The 20945-nt window shown below is 39.3% G+C and overlaps 1 protein-coding gene across 2 annotated transcripts in view; it reads left to right on the forward strand.

Moving 5' to 3' along the window:
* Positions 1–20945, forward strand: part of LOC131965453 (potassium voltage-gated channel subfamily D member 3-like) — a 170500-nt gene that overhangs the window by 61257 nt on the left and 88298 nt on the right. The window contains exons 1-2 of one of the 2 annotated variants that reach the window (XM_059328501.1): positions 27–336; positions 1640–2805. In XM_059328501.1, coding sequence (XP_059184484.1) covers positions 1703–2805 — 1103 coding nt within the window. In that variant the 5' untranslated portion in view covers positions 27–336; positions 1640–1702. Of the gene's footprint in view, positions 1–26; positions 337–1639; positions 2806–20945 lie in introns of those variants that run through there. The other variant, XM_059328500.1, reaches the window with a different exon arrangement.

Raw genomic sequence — 20945 nt, forward strand, 5'->3', positions numbered from 1 at the left:
CGCTGACGGGAAAACAAAGAAGCCAGCATGTAAAATAAAATAAATAAAATAAAAAATCCGCCAGGGTCCGTCCGTAAATCCCGCTACAGACCGTGTATTCCGAGTCTTGTGGTCCCACAGACTGGATCATTCTGCTCCATCATCCGCGTTTTGGGCGCTCTGCTCGGTGCCGGAGTGTGCAGGCTGACCGCCGGGGAGAGGTGCTGCTTCATCCCGCTAGATGGACCCGAGCTCCTCTTCTCTCACTTGTTACTGAGGAAGGACCGGGTCTTTACGGAAAGTCTGATTTTGTTTGGAAGAGTTGGGATTTTGTTCCCCCCCTCTCCACTTTTATCGGTGAGTTTCTATATGTGCTCGATTTCACTCAATATTTCTCTGGTAGGATATGTTGAGGTGCGTTACGTTAGGTAAACAAATTCATTGCGTGTTGAACTTAATAAGCTACGTGCACAAAAAAGTCATTTAAGTGTAAAGATATTTAAAAATAAATGTGTAAAAAGGCAGTCTACCTCTAGATTTTGTCACTGACTTGTTAATTTAGGCTATTTATTGTAATAATTAATATTTTTCTAATTGAACCGACTGAAAATGGTGTAATGATATCTCCACGTCGATCTGGAGCTGTCACCGCCTTATTCCGATGCAACAGGTTTGTTTCAGTCCCTGATAGTCAGCTTGTCTCGGTCGGTCAGCTAATGATGCTGCTCAGGACAGATTGTGCTTTGTCTTTACTGATGCTGCTGGTGTTGTTGCTTTAACTGGTTCATCGCACTGTATTCACTGCACATGTACAGTAGTTATTCATATCTTAAGCACATGTGGCTCTGCTCCAAGACAGAAGAAATGTGGTTTCTTAATGCAACTCAACAAATTTATCTCAGTCACAGTGGAAACAAACTGCTGCAGGTTAAGTGATCAGTACAAATATGGGTTTGATATAAACTTGGTGGAGATAGATCTGAACTGAGACTTGACTGCACCTTTACCTGCCTGTTTGGTTGCCCTACACTTGCACTTTGGTTGTTGCCTCCAGTGGTGTAGTGGAGAGTACACACAGGTTTTTTCGGGTGGTTTACAGTTACCTTTAGCCGTTGAGATATAGGCTACAGAAGAGTTTACACACTTTCTCCTCCCCAACCTGCCCATATACCTAGGAACACACCCATCTCATAAACTACCCCAGGTTGCCACATATCAGCCTTTTTCTCAAAATTGGATACAAACTTTGCACATCTATTTCATGGACAGGTGCGTTGGAGAGGGATGATCAAAAGAGTCCTGCTCACTTGCAAGACATATTTTTATTGCAATGTTTTCAGTAGCAGACCTTCATCTGGCAAATTTGATGTCATTTGCATGAGCACCCAAAACGTTGCAATGAATATATGTCTTGCAAATTAGACAGTGTGCGGGAGGCTTCTCTGTATTTTTTTCTTAAAATTGGATGACATTTTGGGTGGATTTGGACTGAAAGCAGGGAAGAGTGACTGGAAATTTAATGGAGGGGAAACTCATTTGGAAGTCTGAATGTCACAAGCTTTATATGTCATGATGGCAAACTCTGATAATTTAATCATATATGTTTGCTGCTGTTTTCAGCTTCACATTTCCCCTTTGTTGTTGGGATTTTTTTCCTCAGATGTCCGTTGATTTTGAGGGTCGACTTTGAAGGTGAGGATTACATTGAAGACTCTGCTTCACGATGGCGACAGGAGTGGCAGCGTGGCTCCCTTTTGCCAGGGCAGCAGCCATTGGCTGGATGCCTGTTGCCAACTGCCCCATGCCAGTTGCACCAAAGGACAACAGTAAACGACAAGACGAGCTGATCATCCTCAACGTCAGCGGCCGTCGCTTTCAGACCTGGAGAACTACTCTGGACCGCTACCCTGACACCCTGCTTGGCAGCTCTGAAAAAGACTTCTTTTACAATGAGGAAATCAAGGAGTACTTCTTTGACCGGGATCCGGACGCCTTCAGAAGCATCCTCAACTTCTACCGGACAGGGAAGCTCCACTACCCCCGCCACGAGTGCATCTCGGCCTATGACGAGGAGTTGATCTTTTTTGGCATCATCCCCGAGATCATCGGCGACTGCTGCTATGAAGAGTACAAGGACAGAAAGCGGGAGAATTTAGAGCGGCTGCAGGACGATCAGGAGGAGAACAAGGACATCAAGCTGCCCAACATGAGCTTCAGGGAGACCATGTGGCGGGCCTTTGAGAACCCCCACACCTCCACCATGGCTCTGGTCTTCTACTACGTCACCGGTTTCTTCATCGCCATCTCCGTCATCACTAACGTGGTGGAGACCGTGCCATGTGGCTCCACCGCCAACCAGAAAGACATGCCGTGTGGCGAGCGATACACGGTGGCGTTCTTCTGCATGGACACCGCCTGTGTCATGATATTCACAGTGGAGTACCTGTTGCGTCTCTTCGCCGCGCCTAGCCGCTACCGTTTCATGCGCTCGGTGATGAGCATCATCGACGTGGTGGCCATCTTGCCGTACTACATCGGCCTGGTGATGACCAACAACGAGGATGTGAGCGGCGCTTTCGTAACGCTGCGCGTGTTTCGAGTGTTCCGTATCTTCAAGTTCTCCCGTCACTCGCAGGGCCTGCGGATCCTGGGTTATACGCTCAAGAGTTGCGCTTCGGAGCTGGGCTTCCTCCTCTTCTCGCTCACCATGGCCATCATTATCTTCGCCACCGTCATGTTCTACGCAGAGAAGGGCTCCAGCTCCAGCAAGTTCACCAGCATCCCGGCTTCCTTCTGGTACACCATTGTCACCATGACGACGCTGGGGTAAGTAACAGACATATGCACACACCCACCCACCCACACACACACACACACACACACACACTAGTAAATACACTCACACACGTGTAAACACTTTAAGTTTCCCTTATCTCACTGTGCTGCACTGTATCTGTACTTGTTACACACCTAAAACAATCGTTTCTGATGTTAATAGATGCACCAGATGCATTTCTGTGAAAATGTTTTTTTTTTTTTAGAAATTGAATAATTTATGAAAACCACTTTGAATTTCAAATAAGCATTAAGACAGCCTGCCCCCATACTTTAGTACGCTACAGCTTATTTGAGGCTGCCAGTGTGAGTAATGGTGGGAAGTGTGGCATTTCTCTACCAGCACAAACACTCGTGGCATTTTGCTTGCCTCACTTAGAGCTCACCAAATAAGGAGATGGTGGTTGAGATGTCTAGATACTACACTACAGGATGTCTGTGTGTGCACTAAGGACTCCATTGATGTAAAACTGTATTCAGTGTTTTTTTTTAATTATTTTTTTCTTTAGAGATTATTTTTTCACCCTTTCAGTTTCAGCCTTTTGAGAAAATGGTGCACAGCCTGCAGCCTGACCCAAGACACAAAGCAGGGCTGAACAATCATGATTAAATTATACTGATTTTGGAAACAGTTTTGTTTGGTCAGCTTATTCATAATTACCCAATAAACTAACAAATCTGTATCATTTTTCCACCACTCCGCCCTCCTGACATTTAATTGACAAACCTCATTATTATCTTTGCAAGAACGGTGGTTTTGGAGAAAATTATGGTGGTTCTACTGTATTTCTGTCTTTCTTTTTCTCCTCATTTGGGCCACACCAGAAGAACCGTATTTGTGGCCCAGGCACTGAGTGTAAAAAATGCCTTGTGAGAATTAATTTAACTGCATTATAAAGTCGGATCTCTCTGCTGTGAGCCTGGAGGCGAGGTGTCCCACGAGATCTCCTTTGTCACCTTTATTATGTCTCCCCTCTGCTCTTAATCTTTCACACAAGCTCGCTGAGATGCGGTGCCATGAATGGCAGGGTGAACTTGAAAGTGTTCCCGGAGTTTGGCTGAAGGAAGTTATATGAAGGCACAGTGGAAGGAATAGTTATGAGTTCCTGAAAATCACTCATTCTCTCTGTCTCTCTTTGTAGATATTGTTTTATATGTAAATGCAAATCTGTCTTTTGGAATAAGATGGCAGGACCCACAAATAGATCTGGTGGTTTCACTAATTGAAGTGAGTAATGGATATGAATGATTGATGATACATTATATCTAATATGATCATTCAGGAAAGGCATTTTAAGTATGGGTTCACATGAAAAATGTCACAAAACCCACATATACAGTATGTACGTTTATTAGGGGACCAATAAATGCAGAAATAAATTGATAAGCTAATATAAGACTTCAGCAGTCTGAGCTAGAATAATTAAATAGATGTATTTTCAAGTAAAGGTCAGCAGCTGTAACTCATGATTATTTAGCCTACATTTCTGACAAATCTGTTAACTGGTTTTATGACTAATTGGTGTAAAACATTTTTTTTTTTTAATTATACAAAAAGTGCCATCACCATTCCCAGAGCTGTCTTCTCATAGCTTTTTATTTGTCGAAAACCAAGCAGCAAAGTCCAGAGCGGAAAAAATGATGACAGCATGAAAGTGCCAAGAATTGCAGTTCCTCAAATGGCCACTTGAAGCTGGCTCTTGATGTCTTTATTTTATACATATAGACATATTTCATACTATGTCCAAAACCCCAAGACATTCAATTCATACTTTCATAAAACAAAGAACAAGCAGTGTTTTTGTTTGAGCCATTCAGTACATTTACATCTTATATTCTATATCTCTCTATGTTGTACTTTTCATTGTTTGTGGCAGAGTTCGCCATTCCCGGATTGGTTTTAAATTGCAAAACAGGATTTTAACTTTAATAAAGGCTTAAAAAGTCTGACCCTATCCTTTTGACTATTCATGAGAATCTACGCCGCCAGAAAAATATGAAACAGAATATAATGTACGACCCTAATTTACAGATATATGTCTCCAAAAAGGGCCACAGGCTTGCTTTAAAATGTGTTTATGTTGTTTTGAAAGCTCGCCATTTTCCCCTGTGTTGGTTATTGAGAGTAATCTGCTCAGAGAACAGGGATACTGGAGAGGCGTGTGTGTGGGCTGTCATTCTGCACCTTGTTTGACCCTTGACCAGATACGGTACCTAATGATGTGACCTTGGGGCTTTTTTCAAACTATGTATGTTTAGTCGCCCTGTTGTGAGTGACGTGTTTGGCTGGCAGACCAGCAACACTCTGCCTCTATTAAAGCAGAGGTTACAACAGTTTTTTATTCTTTTAGTGTGCCACAGTTTTGTCTTCTCCCAAATAAAGAAATGGACACTAAATGAAAAGTCAAGCACCTCGATGCTAGAATAGCTCTATTAGTCTCCCTATAGCACGAGGGCTGAAAGGGCTCCCTGACCTTACCTGCGCTACCGTATTTGTGTATATGTGTGTTTGTGCGTGTGTTGCAAGTGTCATAAGAGGGTCTTTTGTATCGCAAATACAAAAGGATAGAAATGCCAAGGTGAAAGCATTATGTAAATCCTGAACCCTGAACAATGTGTTTGAGTGTGAAGCCATTATGTTCGACACACAATAAGCAGCAGCACTGAGAGTCTATCTACAGCCCTGACCATAGTGATCCTCATAGCTCACCAAGGACAGTCATTGACAATCATAAAAACTATCTATTCATTCTTTTTCACTCCTCATGCAATCACTTTACTATTCAAATTTTACTCTCCATACTGCCATACAGGTCTGCCTTTATTTGAAAATCAAAAAGAATAAAAGTATGTACAATGAAACTTTCTGTGCTCTTATGGAAAGAAAATGTAGTTAATTATCTGCTTTTTAAAATAAGATGTAACCACATTTTTGTGCAAATGGCACCAAACAAGAGGAAACCAGCTGGTTGCAGCACCATGCACCATAACCTGGTTGGATGAAAACAACCAAAATTATTGGCTTCCCCTCCACAAACTTAGAATAAATGTGTTAAAAAAGAAAAAAAATGGGTACAAGTACAGTCTTTTGCAAAGTGGAGCTTCAACCCACGCAAACAAAACAAAAGCAAGTGGGTGAAAATAAAATATATTCAAATACTGGTGCTTACTACAGTGTGTGCCCTCGACCTCCTCTTTAATGTGCAATGTAAGAGGGGCCAATCTGTGCATAATTACAACTGCAAGTGAACAGCCAGCCGCTTTTCATGAGGCTCAGCGTTCCCTCCTGCCTGTCGCCTGTCGATTTGTTCACCTGCTGAAGGGACATATGTTCAGGTGATGAGGTCACCGGTAACCCATCTGTCAATGCACATAAAGAGCCACAGGGGAATAATCTGAACACTGCAGCACGTATAGTAAAGTATATAAAAAATCAAATCCCAGTGTTCATTTCCAAATCACTTTTTACTTCCATTTCACAAAGAGCTCCAAGCTTTCATCAGATGTTATATTGATGTACCCAAGATACTGGAATATGTTTTTGGCTCAACATTTTAAATATTCTTTTTCAGCAAATCCAAAGCATTTGGCAACACACACACACACACACACACACACTGGTATACTGTAAAACATTTTGCATTTTATATGCATCATTGTAACCCCAACACCCACTAATACATCACCAAACTTAAAGGCTACTTAAAGGGTAACTCTACTGATTTAGTATATGCACTTATTTAAGTCGGGCTGTCTCGAGCTTATGACCCCAAAAACACAACATCCTACACTTCTCACAGTTCAGTTCATTGCAAGTAGTAATTACATGTCCATATTGTTGGAAAGTATACTTCATGAAATCACTATTTTTAGTCTACCTTATGGTTCGACTGGTGCCAGATTTTTTTGAACTAGCTTGAAATTAAGCCAAACACCAAACTGGACCGATATACCGAATGCAACTCCCAGGTGTCGCACTGCTCCTGAGCGTAAAGTCTCACTTATGCTCAACATTAAATTTGTATCTAGTGATCGGATAGTGATTGAGCCTCTTTTCTGAAGACTTACAGATGCAGATGAAATGGAACAGAATCTTGCAAATAGTTTAGGCGAGACTCGACCATAAGTCATGATAAAGTAAATTCTAACAATGGATGAAGTTTTTGAGGATATATTAGAGAAAAAATTCCCCATCCACATGTCACAATGTATTTAACAGCCTAACAGACAACTGCCTCTGCTTTCGCCTCAGCAGGAACATTATGACCAAGCTCCATGTTTATTGTGGATATGTATCTTAACATCCACGATAACATAAAGGATGCATGGAAGTATGTGGGCAGTGACGGTTACATCATTTGAAATGGACGTATTTATTTTTGCATGGAGAGGGAGCCTATGACGATACAGAGAAAAGAAGAAGAAGAAGAAGTATCCCAAAGTCAAGGATCCTTCCTTAGTGGGATCCTTCCTTAGTGGGATCCTTCTTTAGGGTCGGGTCCTCCAGAGACGAGGCCAGAGTCCTTGCTTTCACTGTGATATCTCGCAGATGGAACAGCCTTCAGTGTGCAGGTGTGCGTCATTGCGTAGTTGGACAGTCCTGCTTAAATTCAGCGCCGCAATTTCAAAACCAGTTAACGACATGGATGTGGCTTTAGCATCAGTACTCTTCCACATATTTGTGGAAATGGAAGAAGATGCTTTAAAGTTGAATCCCCATGATTTAGCAAAAAAAGCCAGAAAGTGGATTAAGCCTGAATATTTCACTGATCCTGGCTGAATTTAGCTGCCGTTCAGTTTCATAAAAGCAGCGGCGCATAACTCACAATGGAGACGTGTTTTGAGATTTTTTTTAAATGTAATAGTGAGTAGAGTAAAATATCAGTTATTTTTAAACAACAATAATGGATAATAGCGGACTGTTGGTCCCTGTTAACACAATAAACAAATGTATAACTTTCTGAATGGCATAGCTATATATACTTTGCACATAGCACATCAATAACAATTAATAACTTTAGCCGACTGAAACGGCATCAATTAACTTAACTGGCATTGTATCAAGATAATGTTTATTATCTTTTAGCTAAATATTCTGGCATTTGTTTGTGCATATGTTTTGCTTGAGTTTGAACACAAGTTTTCTAAGTTATGTGATAACAAATATTCAGTGTATACTGAAAGTACTTAATATTTAAATTCATATCGCTGCGTCAGCGTCGCTGTTTCTTTGCTCACAGCTTTTAAATCTCCCTGTAGGCCGGTGTGCGCATTGCTTTATGGGTAAGCAGGGCGCATGGAGGATACACACATGCATCCTTGGAATTTGGGCAAAAGAAGGACTCTGTCCTTCTGAGAATCCTGGACATTGGGACAGTCCTTCGGATATCGATGACGTTGTATCGTTCCTTGACATTGGGATACAGCCTGAGTTTCACCACTTCTATCAGATTTACATCCAAAATGTTGCCATATTGGTGTGTTTTCTTTGAGACCAACTCTGCCATGTCCCATGTCTCCACAGCTTTCTAGTTTACAAACACAACATGCACTTTGCACATCTTTCACCTCTACTGATCTCTGGCATTTTAGCGACCTTGGCTTGGCAGTAAATTCCTCACTGCTGTCAGACAAGTTAGTCGTTTTATGAAAGAACATATTATTATATTAATATTGCTCTATGTCCACGTCAATCTCTCTCTCTGTGTTTCTCTGCTGTCAGTTGGCATCGTTTTTGCATACTGAAAAAAATAAAAGAAACGTTGTCACCAGATAAGTGGTATGTGTGGGAAATACTGTCAGCAAAACATGTTGAATTTAGTCCTGTGTTGCTGTCAGCACAGGCTGCTGATGTTGGCTACTTTTTAATTTGCCAGAAGATGTCTTGATGACAATTTCCACTTCAGTTAGTTTGCAATAAATCACACCAGTTAAAGCTCGTAAAGCGGACAAGACCGACGAAACCTGATATCGACCCAACTCTGTTCTGCATTCAGCTTGCAAAACGGGAGCTGACTTTTATTGTGAAGCAGTCACAGGAAATGTAATGTATTTGACCCACGGCCAGTTATCAAAAATGCATAAAAAAACAAGAAATACTTTTTTGAGGATCGGGTTTAAATTTAGCAGGGAGTAATGGAACGAGAAGAAAGAGCTGTTGGAGGAAGAGTTACAGGCAACAGGCTGCTCACCTCAAACTCCTCAGCAAGACAGTTAGACATGCCGTCCCCACTGAATGCGTGTGTAGTCCATAATCTGTGTCCAAATGTGGCCTCTGGCAGAAGCACACACATTCACAAACAAACAAACCCATTAATAACTCCGGCTGAACAATTTATAGGCCTGAACACGGATATTTTTTTATGCCAGTAAGACATAAAAAAACTATAAACACACTTGACATTTTGGAACAATGTGGAAACTTCTGACAGCTGACGGTTAAGCCTGTCAACATTTTGATCAGATGATTATATATTCCCAAAGAGCACGCGCGCACATTCATATGCTGATTCATTCACACACACACGTACACAGTTATTGCTTTTGATCTTGTCTTGCCTTCATGACCTGCTTCTCTGCGTCCTCCCTGTGTCTGCATGAGCCCAGACAGCGCAGCGCAGCAGTTCTGTGTAATGGGCTGGAGCTGAGGGAGATGATGAGGGGGGCAAAGGGACTGACTGGCTGTATAATCAGCCACTTTCACTGTCCAGGAACAGGGGTGTTAAATCAACCTCAGGTGGCTGATAAAAGGATCTGGATTGAATCTCAGCAAGGTGCGCTCCCCGCGGCTGCCTGCCGCTGCTCGCCGCTGCTGGAGCCGGCCGGATACGCGGCCATTGGCATCAGTGGGACAGGATCCAAAAGATTGATGAGGAAGGAGAAAGCCCTCTCTCCCGCTCTGTTTCTCTCCCTATCTTTCTTGCTCTCCCCCCTTCCTCCCCTCATCCCCCTTGAATCTCCCAGGGGAACAGCTATTTTGAGAACAGGCTCTGTGTGTGAAAGGGAGTTATCTGTTTTAACTATAATCTGATCCAGGCACAATGGATGAGAGCGGTCGTTTTTTACCTGCTTGACAGGTGCACTGGAAGCGAAGGTTTGCTGGCACGCCACCGGCTCTCCCAAGTCTCCCACGCCTCTGAAAACATTATTAACCCAATAATGAGAGAAATATTAATGAGGTGTGCATTGAAATCTGACTCTGGTGTTATAATTAGAGTGATTCTCCCAGTTGTAGAGTCCTGGTCCTGGACGGAGGCTTGTTCTGTAGCAGAAAGTGAGAGAAAATGTTGTTATGCATGTAGGTCATGTTCCCATCTCTGCCTTAATCAGTGGCTATATATAATCTGCTTCTTTCTTCAGAGAGACTTTTAGCTCGCTCCCCTCTGTGTTCTCTGCTCAACATCTCTATTAGACGACGTGGACTGGGCCTAGGGGCCAAAGGCAGGAAGAGGGAGGTCAGATGAGTCGTGCTTTGGGTTCACAAGACCTCTGTGGTGCAGGGTTGGTCAAATTGAGATCGATGTGGCTGAGAAAGGCCAAACAAAACTTTCTTTCTTTCACTGTTGCTTCAGTTTTGTTGCAGCATGCACATTCATCAACCTCACAGTCATACATACGCACACTGTATGCACATGCTGCAGCCAGCGGGTTTACAATAAATCCATTAACCCCAAGTGATCCTTTGCATGTCTGTGCAGCCACAAGGGCCGATGATGTAAATTGTGTAATTTGCATCTTGTCTCTTTACCACGTCAACAGAAGAGAAAAACAACAGCATCAATTATTTAAACATAAAAGCCCAAAACTGATGTGTTTTATGTTCAAAAGACAAGCGGCCTTTGTAATTTTGACTCTTGTCCGTTGGAGAAAGTAATACGATGTTGTCATATAAATTAGTTTGAGTTTTTGGAGGGACTGACATGTGATGATGTCCTGCTGATGGAGGTGTCACTTCAAAAAACATTGTGTCATTCTTGAGGTAGTTACAAAGAGCTGTCATTTATTTGGAAGACCTGTTGACAGAAACCTGTCCACGTGTGTTTTGCAGTATTAACCATTTAATAAAAATAATAATCCAAAATCAAAACATATTTAGTTTACAACTATATGAAACAGAAAATGCAACAAAACTTTACATCTGAGAAACTGTCAAATCAAGTTGATATCCAGCATCGTGTGATTGCAGTTGTAAGGTTTAGTACAGCGAGAGAATGTTACATTTGCTTCATAGTCGGGCTCTATTCAGAACAGACTGGTCTCCCTCCAAAACAACCCGATAGATTGTTTATGCAGGCAGCAAAAAGTGAGCCATATTTACGTTTGAGACTGTCCTCTACCATCCTCTCGTGGCAGTATTGATTATGAATCGAGACAAGGAGGTGTATGAAGCACAGAACTCACACTTGGGGCAGGTAGGATGAACAAACCCCTAACTTTCACCGAGGAGAAAGGGATTTGTGTCCCATGTGAAAAAGTAAACGATATGTTTGAAACATGACTTAACTTCCCTGCCTCACGTTTTTGTACTTCCGGTAGTCACTTCGTCCTTGTAACTACTTCATTTCTGCCATTTACGTACATTAATTGACTATCCTTACCAAGAAGGGTTTTCCCAAAATCTAGATCAGTGGTTTTGTAGACTAAATTTAGCGGAACTGCAACCGTAAATGTATGTGTAAAGATGTGTGTGCTATTTTTAAGATTGAGCAAAGAAAAAATCAAAAACAAAATAAAGCAAGCATCACAAACTGTTTTCCTTCTTTCCTAACCCTTCTCACAAGGTCTCTGTCTGCCTGTAATGTCTGAAAGCGAAGGTTGTGATTGCGTTCGGAGTATATATCTGGCAGCCATGTCTTGGGAGCACAAAAAGCTGCATTCATGAACCAGCGACATGAAAGACAGAAAAGATTTTTTGACATTTGTGTCGTGGTTTTTGGCCTCTGTTTCAGAACAATTTCACTCCTGCGATAGACAAACTATTTCAACACTTGCTTGAATGTATTCAAATGTGTTGACACGCAGACTTTTTTTCAAATCGTGTGCATCAGTATCGTTGCTGTTTAGTTTGAACTTTTGGAAACTGGCATCTTTCAAGAACCGATAAGCTGTTTGTTTGTTCTTTGATTTGAAGTTCGTGTTCCCCATTAATATTTTAGTAAATAAGGTTAATTGTTAGACTTGACCCCTGATCTCCACTATCCACTGATATCTGTGCCACTGTGAAACTACAATAAGAAAGTCTGCAGTGGTGACTGTGGTGACAACAAAGGACCTAATCTCAGGCCTTGGTTGGATGAAAGGCATTCTTAAATGCTTTCTTAGCTCGGCACCTGGTCTGTGTAAAGGGTTTAATCAACACTGGGTAGAACAAAGCATCTCATGTTGGAAGTTAAGTCTGTGTGAGTATTTTAGTCGTTAAAGCACACATGTAATATCTAAAGTATCCTTTGTCTTTTTTTTTTATTAAGATGTGCTATCTAGGTGTGTGTGAAAAAGTGGGTTGGTGTGTTTTTGCCTTTTGATTTGCTTGATATGTGAATAGGATCCTTGTATTTGTGTGTTGTGTTCAAGATAATAATAAGAAGAAGAAGTGTGGAGTTCTGATGGCCAATTAATTCTGGAATGACATACATTGTTTTGTTAATAATTCAGGATCTTTGCTCCACGCTGACGCAGAACTGGGATGTCGAGCTGCATAGTTTGTAAGTGGGAATGCTCCCTCACACAAATCATCAGAGGTTGCATATTGTGGTGTTTTTCTATCGCAGCCTGCTTTCAGATAGAATTAATGGGCTATTTTGTTGCCTTGCTGAACCCCTGGGGTCAAAACGAGTGCAGCTGGTAGGAAATTAGAAATATTCCTGCCTTTATCGGGCCAAGATGCTCTTGGAGCCAATTTCCCAACACAAGGCTCTTTAATAGAAACCTTTCTAATGATAGCTGTGGAATTTAATTTAGCTCCAACACGGGTTCATTTAACACCTAAAGTCATTTAAAAAGAATTAAACTTGCAACGGATAGTGGTGTCTGAAAAGCTTAACGACCTCTGTTCTTTCTTAGTATTTCTCTCTCTCTCTCTCTCTCACTGGTGAGCAAAGCTTTCTACCCATGTAGCCTGCGCTCAATGGGGAGGTTACGATACACTCAACTCACGTTTCAATACAGTTCACTATAGGGCAGTGTGGAGTAGATGCTCCAATTGTACATACAGTAGTGTTTTTTTATTGAAAAGTAGTTATTCATTAAAATCAGAAAGATTGTTGTCATTGTACTCACAGCACTGAAGGCTGAGTGTGCGTGACAATGATCGACAGATGGTTCATTACCTGCCAGGTATTTCTCAAAGTGTCTGCCCTTTTCCAAATAGTTTCCATTGACAGTCACTCACTTCTCAGACAGTCACAACACAAACATTAAAATATTACAATCTCACAATCATGTTGTTATTTCATTTTGGATATTTTAGTGCATTGTGATTGGTTTTTCAATTTTAATCTTTACATTTTTTGTTGATCTCTGTCTTTTTTCAATGATTTTTCAATTATGATGTCAGGATTTTTACAATGTCACTGGTTTTCAATTTCAACTTTCTGTCACTCTTTTGGCGGGTAGAGGAGGGGCTTGAGGGGAGGGACAGGGAGGTTGTGATTTGCATATCATTTACTGTGCAGCCCAGTCAGGCGGCAACCTCCATGTCTGAGCAGGGAGGCAAACCAGGAAGTGCCTTAAGCTGCATTCTACCGGAAATTCCAGCAGGGGGCGCTAAGTGTGGCTGCAAAAACATTTCTGCCCATTAATTTCAATGCAAAATGAGAAAACTTCTCTCTTGATTTATTACCTCAGAATTTTTTTTAGGACAACACTATAGTCTCAATCGCTAGACAATTTGATGTTAATAGTTCAAATAATGGCCACATTTAGAAGAAAATAGAAGATTAGGCGAAAATAGAAGATTAGGCGTGGCTACCTTGGATTGACAGGTCACTAACAAGGCGAGCCGTCATCAGAAGAGAAGCAGAACAATGCGTATCCATGGCAACGTGTCAAAAAAGAACGTTCAGCAGTTTGGTCTCATAACTTTGACCAATTCACACTGCATTTTCACTTAATGACAGTTTATTTGGACGTTTTGTTCAGTAAAAATGTCTTTTTTTTCACTTTACAAACTTGACATAGCTTTGCAGAGAACTTAAATTACAAAGATAACAAACTGTCAATAGTTCCCGTTTCATTGGAGACACGAACTGCTGGGTGAAAAGTCCTGTGTTTGTGTAACATATGGTGGATTAATCAGAGATGTTTTTTGCTGCCTGCTAAGCCTGGAAATAATGCGGATGAGACCGGAGAGACTGAAGCAGATCAGTAAAGTTTGGTGCTGCAAAACTAAAACGATGCGCTGAAGATGCTTAAATGTTTCCTTGAACTGCAGGAACTGTAGACCCCAATGATAATTTGTTGTTTGTCAGTATAATGGACACCTTCAACATTATACATAGTCATATAAAAATATTTATTAGTGCAGCTTTGAAACTACTGTGGCATTTATAGAAATCCCAATAATTAAATTGCAACTTAACTTAACTGATTTCCCAGTGGCTCTTTTCCTCATCCTCTGAAACAGTTGATGTTTCACACCATCACTGCAATGACTTGTGAAGTTTTTAATTCATTTAGTGAATTCTTTTATTTCCTCATTCATCTGAAAACAAGCAGTTCCTGCATCACTGAACAATCCTTGATCCATCTTCACAGCGATCCAGCTTGAAAAGGCCGAACTGTTCACTCTCGTTTTCGGCTGTCACTGGACTCCAATTTTTTTTCTTTCATCTCTTCCCTTTCATCTCTTTTTCTCTTTCTAGCCCTAATTGTTTAGGACTCTCCTTTTGCCAGTAAGGTATAATGATTGTTTTTCATACTTGACTGGGGATAGAAAACACTGAACACTCTGCAGATTGTACAGTAAACACCAGAATCTTTAACCAGTGTGGTATGTGCAAATATATACCTTCACATGGTCTGAATAGAGCAGTAAACACACGACCTGTGCACTGTTATAATAAAACCTTTTCTTTCTTTTTTACCCCAAAAAAGCATCAGTGGTGGAGGAAGTATTCAGATCCTTTACGGTATTTAATACTCAAATAGGTATAAAACATTTCTGTAAAATTCGTTGCTTGAAATATTACTACATCATGCAAGTATAATCAGTAGAATTTACTTAAAAATAAAAGTACTCCATGGTGAAAATGTCCCCTGTGACTGTTATACTATTATATAAAAGCAGTGGTGGAATGTTATGAAGTACATTTAGTCAAGTACTGTATTTAAGTACAATTTTGAGGTACTTGTACTTTACTTGAGTATTTCTATTCTATGTAACTTTATACCTTTACTCCACTACATTTTGAGGCAAATATTGTACTTTTTACTCCACTACATTTAGTTGTCGGCTTTAGTTACTTTTCAGGTTGAGATTTAACATAAAAATCATGATAAATTAAAAGTGATTAAACATTTTTATTTATTTAAGCACATTGCAGTATATTTAGTAGTTAAAATGAGCCCTACCTTGAGAAAATGCAAACACTGTTTATATAAATGCATCAATAATTATATATTTAGAATATATATATATATATATATATATATATATATATATATATATAGAGTATATATAGAGTACTTTTACTTTTGATACTTTAAGTATTTTTTTATGCTGATACTATTGTACTTTTATCTCAGTAAGTTTTGAATACAGGACTTTTACTTGTAGTGAAGTCATTTCACAGTGTGGTATTAGTACTTTTACTGAATTAAGAGATCTGAATAGTTTTTCTACCACTGTATAAAAGTATACATTATATAATTATATTAATATTACTGGTGCAAATATGTAAAGCTGGCTTTTACTGAGGTGGAGCTAATTTTAACTTTAAATACAGGAATGCAAATAATGATTATTTTCATTATAGATTAATCTGGTGATTATTTTGTCGATTAATTGATTGATTCTGCCCGAAATGTGTGAAACCTTGACAATGCTTTGTTTTGTCCAACCGTCAGTCTAAACCTCACAATTCTTAATAATCAGCAAATCTTCATGTTTCTGAAGCACGAACCCTTAACTATACATACACGTATTTTGTGTACATACATTTGCAACTAGATTAAATGTATTGGAGTAGAAAATATAGCATTTCCCTCTGAGATGTTGTGGCGTAGAAGTAGCATGAAAGAACAAAAACTTGAGTACTTACGGTACATTCCAGCACTGCGGACCACTTTGTTTTCCTTTAACTGTGAACCTGTCGTATAAACAAATCTAATGGCGAGAAGGAGAACAGCCTTCAATATTTTCTGCAACTATGTTGGATTTTGTTTCATGTCAGCTTACTTGCAGAATTATTTCTGCTGTAATCAAGAGCTTTTACCGACTTTGATCTTTCTATTTGCTTTCCACATCAAACACAGATACGTGGCTGCTGTGGTGTGTGTTTGGGCTGCCAACTTTTTGTGACAAGGAAATTGTATTTTTGAAGGAAACCACAAATTGACACATTTAGCACCTTCTTAAACATGCTTCTTGGAAGTTTTTCTCCTTTGGTTACAAACGTAAAAGCTGTTTTGTTGCTTGTTTTACAGATTTCTGAAGTTGTCCATGGCATTTTTTTTCTTTATAAGTCATGTGTTTTATCTCACCCTTAGAGAGAGAGAGAGTAAAGTGAGTAGGGGCTGTGAGCAGAGTGGCCTTGGTGCAGAGGCACCAACACTCAGATGAGTGTGTGGGTGCGTTTGTGTGATTGAATGAGAAACGCTTAAGTCGACAAAGTGAGGAGATGTGAAGGGAGATAATATGAACTGTAGATTAAAGAGAAAGTCAAGAAGAACAAGTGCGTAGAAGAACAGCATGATATATGATATAAAAATATCTCGGGAGGAAATGAGAAGAAACAGAGGAAAAGGAAAAAAAGGCAACCAGTGAAAAGGAGAAGGACGTCAAATTAAAAAGAAAAGGAAGGAAGACATAAGGCGTGATGCTATCTAATACAGTTCCCAACATGCTATCTCAAGATGTTTGTATCAGGGCATAAAGGAGAACCTTGAATGACACGGCATGCTCTACACCCCAAATGAGCGGGTTATTTTTAAACCCTTATCTCACTTCACAGCTGGCGAGGGTTTAGCTCAGAGAAAGGTAAAGAAAATGTACTAATAACCTTGGATGTGATATGAAGGAGGATACAGACTAGAGTGGAACTGTGACAGCGTCTGAGAGGACAGTCAAGGTTAATTTGAGCGTACAGTGAAAAGGAAATGAGAGAAAAAGGAACTTTTGATTTAAACATTTTCAAACTGGTGTTAAATTACATGTAAGTGTGTGTATGTGTGTGTGTGTGTCGCCGGCTGTGTGTGAGCGTGTGTATTCCCCCTGTCTACAGTAGCCTTCGGGGTACTTGGTGTGCCTACCTGACATTATAAATAATACCTGCATGTTTATGTTTTCCATTACAGTTTCAAACGCAGCTCCAGGATATAGTCTCATGCCTCCCTTTTCACCTCACCTTTAAGTATCAATTTATATGCAGCCAGAGTTTCTTCAGATGTAACAAAAAATGTAAAGTGTCTTGAAGGTTTTCTTACATTTATTTGAATCAAGTTTTTCATCTCTTTCGATATCCCGACTGAAAGTGACGACGTGGCTTTGTTTCAGTCAAACATTCATGAAGAAAGAAATGAGATCCATTAAACAAAAATGAGCTTTCTGATTGGACGGCAAAAGCAATCAGCATTTGTTAATAAAGGCACACAGTGCATTCATATTCAAGGGTGGGTGTTACATTTATTTAGTGTGTCATTATCAGGGGTAGGCATACAACAGAAAGGTTACTGGCATTGTTTGACTGACTTCAGCAGTCACAATAATTGTCGTTGTTAGTGTTAATTCTGCTTAGATTGGCATCATAAGACAGAACAACGTTTTCTAGTCATCATATCATGTTGAAGCCTGAACAATTTTTACTTTTTTTCATGATGTTTGTAGTTTGATTAATGAGGAAAAGTTGTGTGGAGTCCAGCTGCTGTGAGTTAGAGTATTTTGTATCCATTTATCTCATTGGTATTTTAGAATCATTATTTCAGGTTTTTTTTTTTTTTTTTTTTACTATTTCTTTCGGAATATTTCTAACATTGTTGAAATTATGTTTGACATTCTGGATGCAAAAGCTTGGCAGGTGTAGCCACGGGGCAGAACTTAATTAACTTATGTATAAAGAACAAATTTATCAGAGTTTTGACTGTTTACACCTGTTTTTATTTTCCACGCTTCTTGAAAGTAGGTGAATTTGAGACTGTTAAAATTTCATGAATATCAAAAGGAATCACTTATAGCTAAATGTTTTTGTATGCTGCAACTAGGGTTAGAAAAGGGGTGGAAAATGTGCAGGAAAATGTTCCAGAAACTTTCAATGGGAGGTTAAGCTGGTGAATTTTGGAAATATGCCATGGGAATTATGGAAACTGATGAAAATGTATGGGAATTTATGGGAAATAAGTGGAAATTGGGGGTAATTTAAACTAACTGTATCATATCTAAACATAAATATAAACCTTTTGACATATTTATTTTTAAGAATCATTTTATCAAGTTTTAATTATTTTATTGAACAACAAAGTTCCCCCCAACCCCACCCATTCAGAAATTGAGTAAAATAACAATTCCCCTCCCCCAAAAAAATAAAAAATCGCAAAAAAGTCCCATCATCCCATTCAAAATGTAAAATGAAAAGAGCCCCTCTCCCTCCAAAAAAGACCCATTCAACTTGAAATCTGGTTATTTTGCCAGTTTATTCTCATAAATTTCCGTTAATTTCCATGGAAAATTTCCAAATTTCATGGAATTTTGCAACCAGAACTGCAACAAGGGCAGATCATAAGACTACATGATGTCATGCGCCCAACACATAGGTTCAAATCAATCATTTTTTTAACATAAACATGTTTATTTTAGCTTCCAGTATGCAGCAATATGTGACCATGTACAGTACAGGCCAAAAGTTTGGACACACCTTCTCATTCAATGCGTTTCCTTTATTTTCATGACTATTTACATTGTAGATTCATCAAAACTATTAATGAACACATGTTGAATTATGTACTTAACAAAAAAGTGTGAAATAACTGAAAACATGTCTTATATTCTAGTAAGCAAAGGGTGGTTACTTGAGGAATCTAAAATACAAGACATGTTTTCAGTTATTTCACACTTTTTTGTTAAGTACATAATTCCATATGTGTTCATTCATAGTTTTGATGCCTTCAGTGAGAATCTACAATGTAAATAGTCATGAAAATAAAGAAAAACGCATTGAATGAGAAGGTGTGTGTCCAAACTTTTGGCCTGTACTGTATATGTTACCCAAAGTAAAAGGATGTTAGAATGTGTAAGGCAACATTAACACCAACATATTACTGCACCTAATTGGAGATCTGAATATGACTTGTATACACTTTCTGAACATGCAGTTTTAGCACCTGAACTATCCAAGGCACTTTGCTGATGTAACAATTAATGTCATAAACAAAGTCTTTGACACACACACACACACACTCACACAAACACACACAATGTAAGATGACTGCCTGGCTGCCTGACCTGAATTTGATGTTTGATGCCTCCAGCTGTGCTGTGTGGAAAAGAAGGGGAAAAAAAGTGCAACCTTCTGTGAGCCAAATTGGAGCGAACAATGACACTGCTTTTTCAACACAGAAAGCTCTGATAGGTGAAAAGCTACAGAAGAATGAAACAGATGTGTCTCTTGATGTGTTGCTGCTGGACGTGGTGATTGCAGAAACACTTCGGTAACCTTGAATGTAAAGCACACAAATTGAATTGCAGCTTTCTTTGATGAAATTCAAAGATAGTGAGTGAGAGTGAGTGTAGCAATGAAAAGAAACACTACTTTGTTTTTTTTTTTATCAACCAGTATTTCAGTGGCAGAGAACCTTGACTATTATTTTGTACTTCATTGCTTTCAGACATGCCGAAGACAGAAATGGAATGCACCAAGGTGTGAAGTAACCATATCAGATAAAGACATATTTTTAATGAAAGACTATCAGTGTTATTAGTGTATTTATTCACTTTCTTGCTTGTTTAGTGGTGCATTAGGATTTTCTTTATATTTTTCTATAGAAGCATCATTATGTGATCCTCACAAGAGAACCTAATTTACTGTTAACAACATTGAACAGTATAAACCAGTCTGCTTCTATTTAAAAAAAAAAAAAGGAAAAACCAATTATAAACCTAGTTAAGTTGTCGTGGCTTAATAGAACATCCTCTATGTTTTTACATGAACATGTTGGTTATCTCCACTAGAGTAAGCCTGGAGGGGATCATGCGTTTGGTGGCATGTGTGCGTACGTGTATGTCTGTAGCTATCTCTCATACTACTGCTGTCTCCTCACTCCTCCGCCTGGAAGGGGTTTACAAATGATTTACGACTACTTCAGTTACATAGCAAAGGAGTTTCTGGCTTACAAGATCTCAAACCTAAACGACAGAATAGACCGTTTGGCAATACCAAATATGTTCTAAAAAATAGCACTACACTGTAAAAAAATAATTGTTCAATTTACGGTAAATTACCGGCAGCTGTGGTTGCCAGAACTTCACCGTAATAAAATACAGTGAGGGGTTTTCTACTGTAAATTTAAATATCAGCAAAAACTAATTTAGACCGAATATTCTCGTTATTTTTAAGGTAATTGTGTGATTCATTCACACATCATGGCAAATCTCCATTAACTTTACATGAAAATGTTATATTTTTATAGCAAAACTGTGCGTTTCCTACAGTTCATGACAGTAAAAGTAAAAATTGTGCTCTTCCTTGATTTACGGTAATTAAAAGTGCCTACTACGGTTATACACAATTTTTAATTTTACGCCCCATTCCTGATGCAATTTTACAGTGTTTTACTGTAATTTCTACAAAAATGTTTTACAGTGTAACGTCATTTTACCTACATGTAAGGTTTGCTGTTGTAAGAAACGCTGCAGTCTCAGTGAATTTAGGTTACAAAACCACTGACATAGGTTAAGGGCAAAAAAACGTTCTGGTTAGACGTTA

The sequence above is a fragment of the Centropristis striata genome, chromosome 3 (assembly GCF_030273125.1).
Source record: "Centropristis striata isolate RG_2023a ecotype Rhode Island chromosome 3, C.striata_1.0, whole genome shotgun sequence".
Lineage (NCBI taxonomy): Eukaryota > Metazoa > Chordata > Actinopteri > Perciformes > Serranidae > Centropristis > Centropristis striata.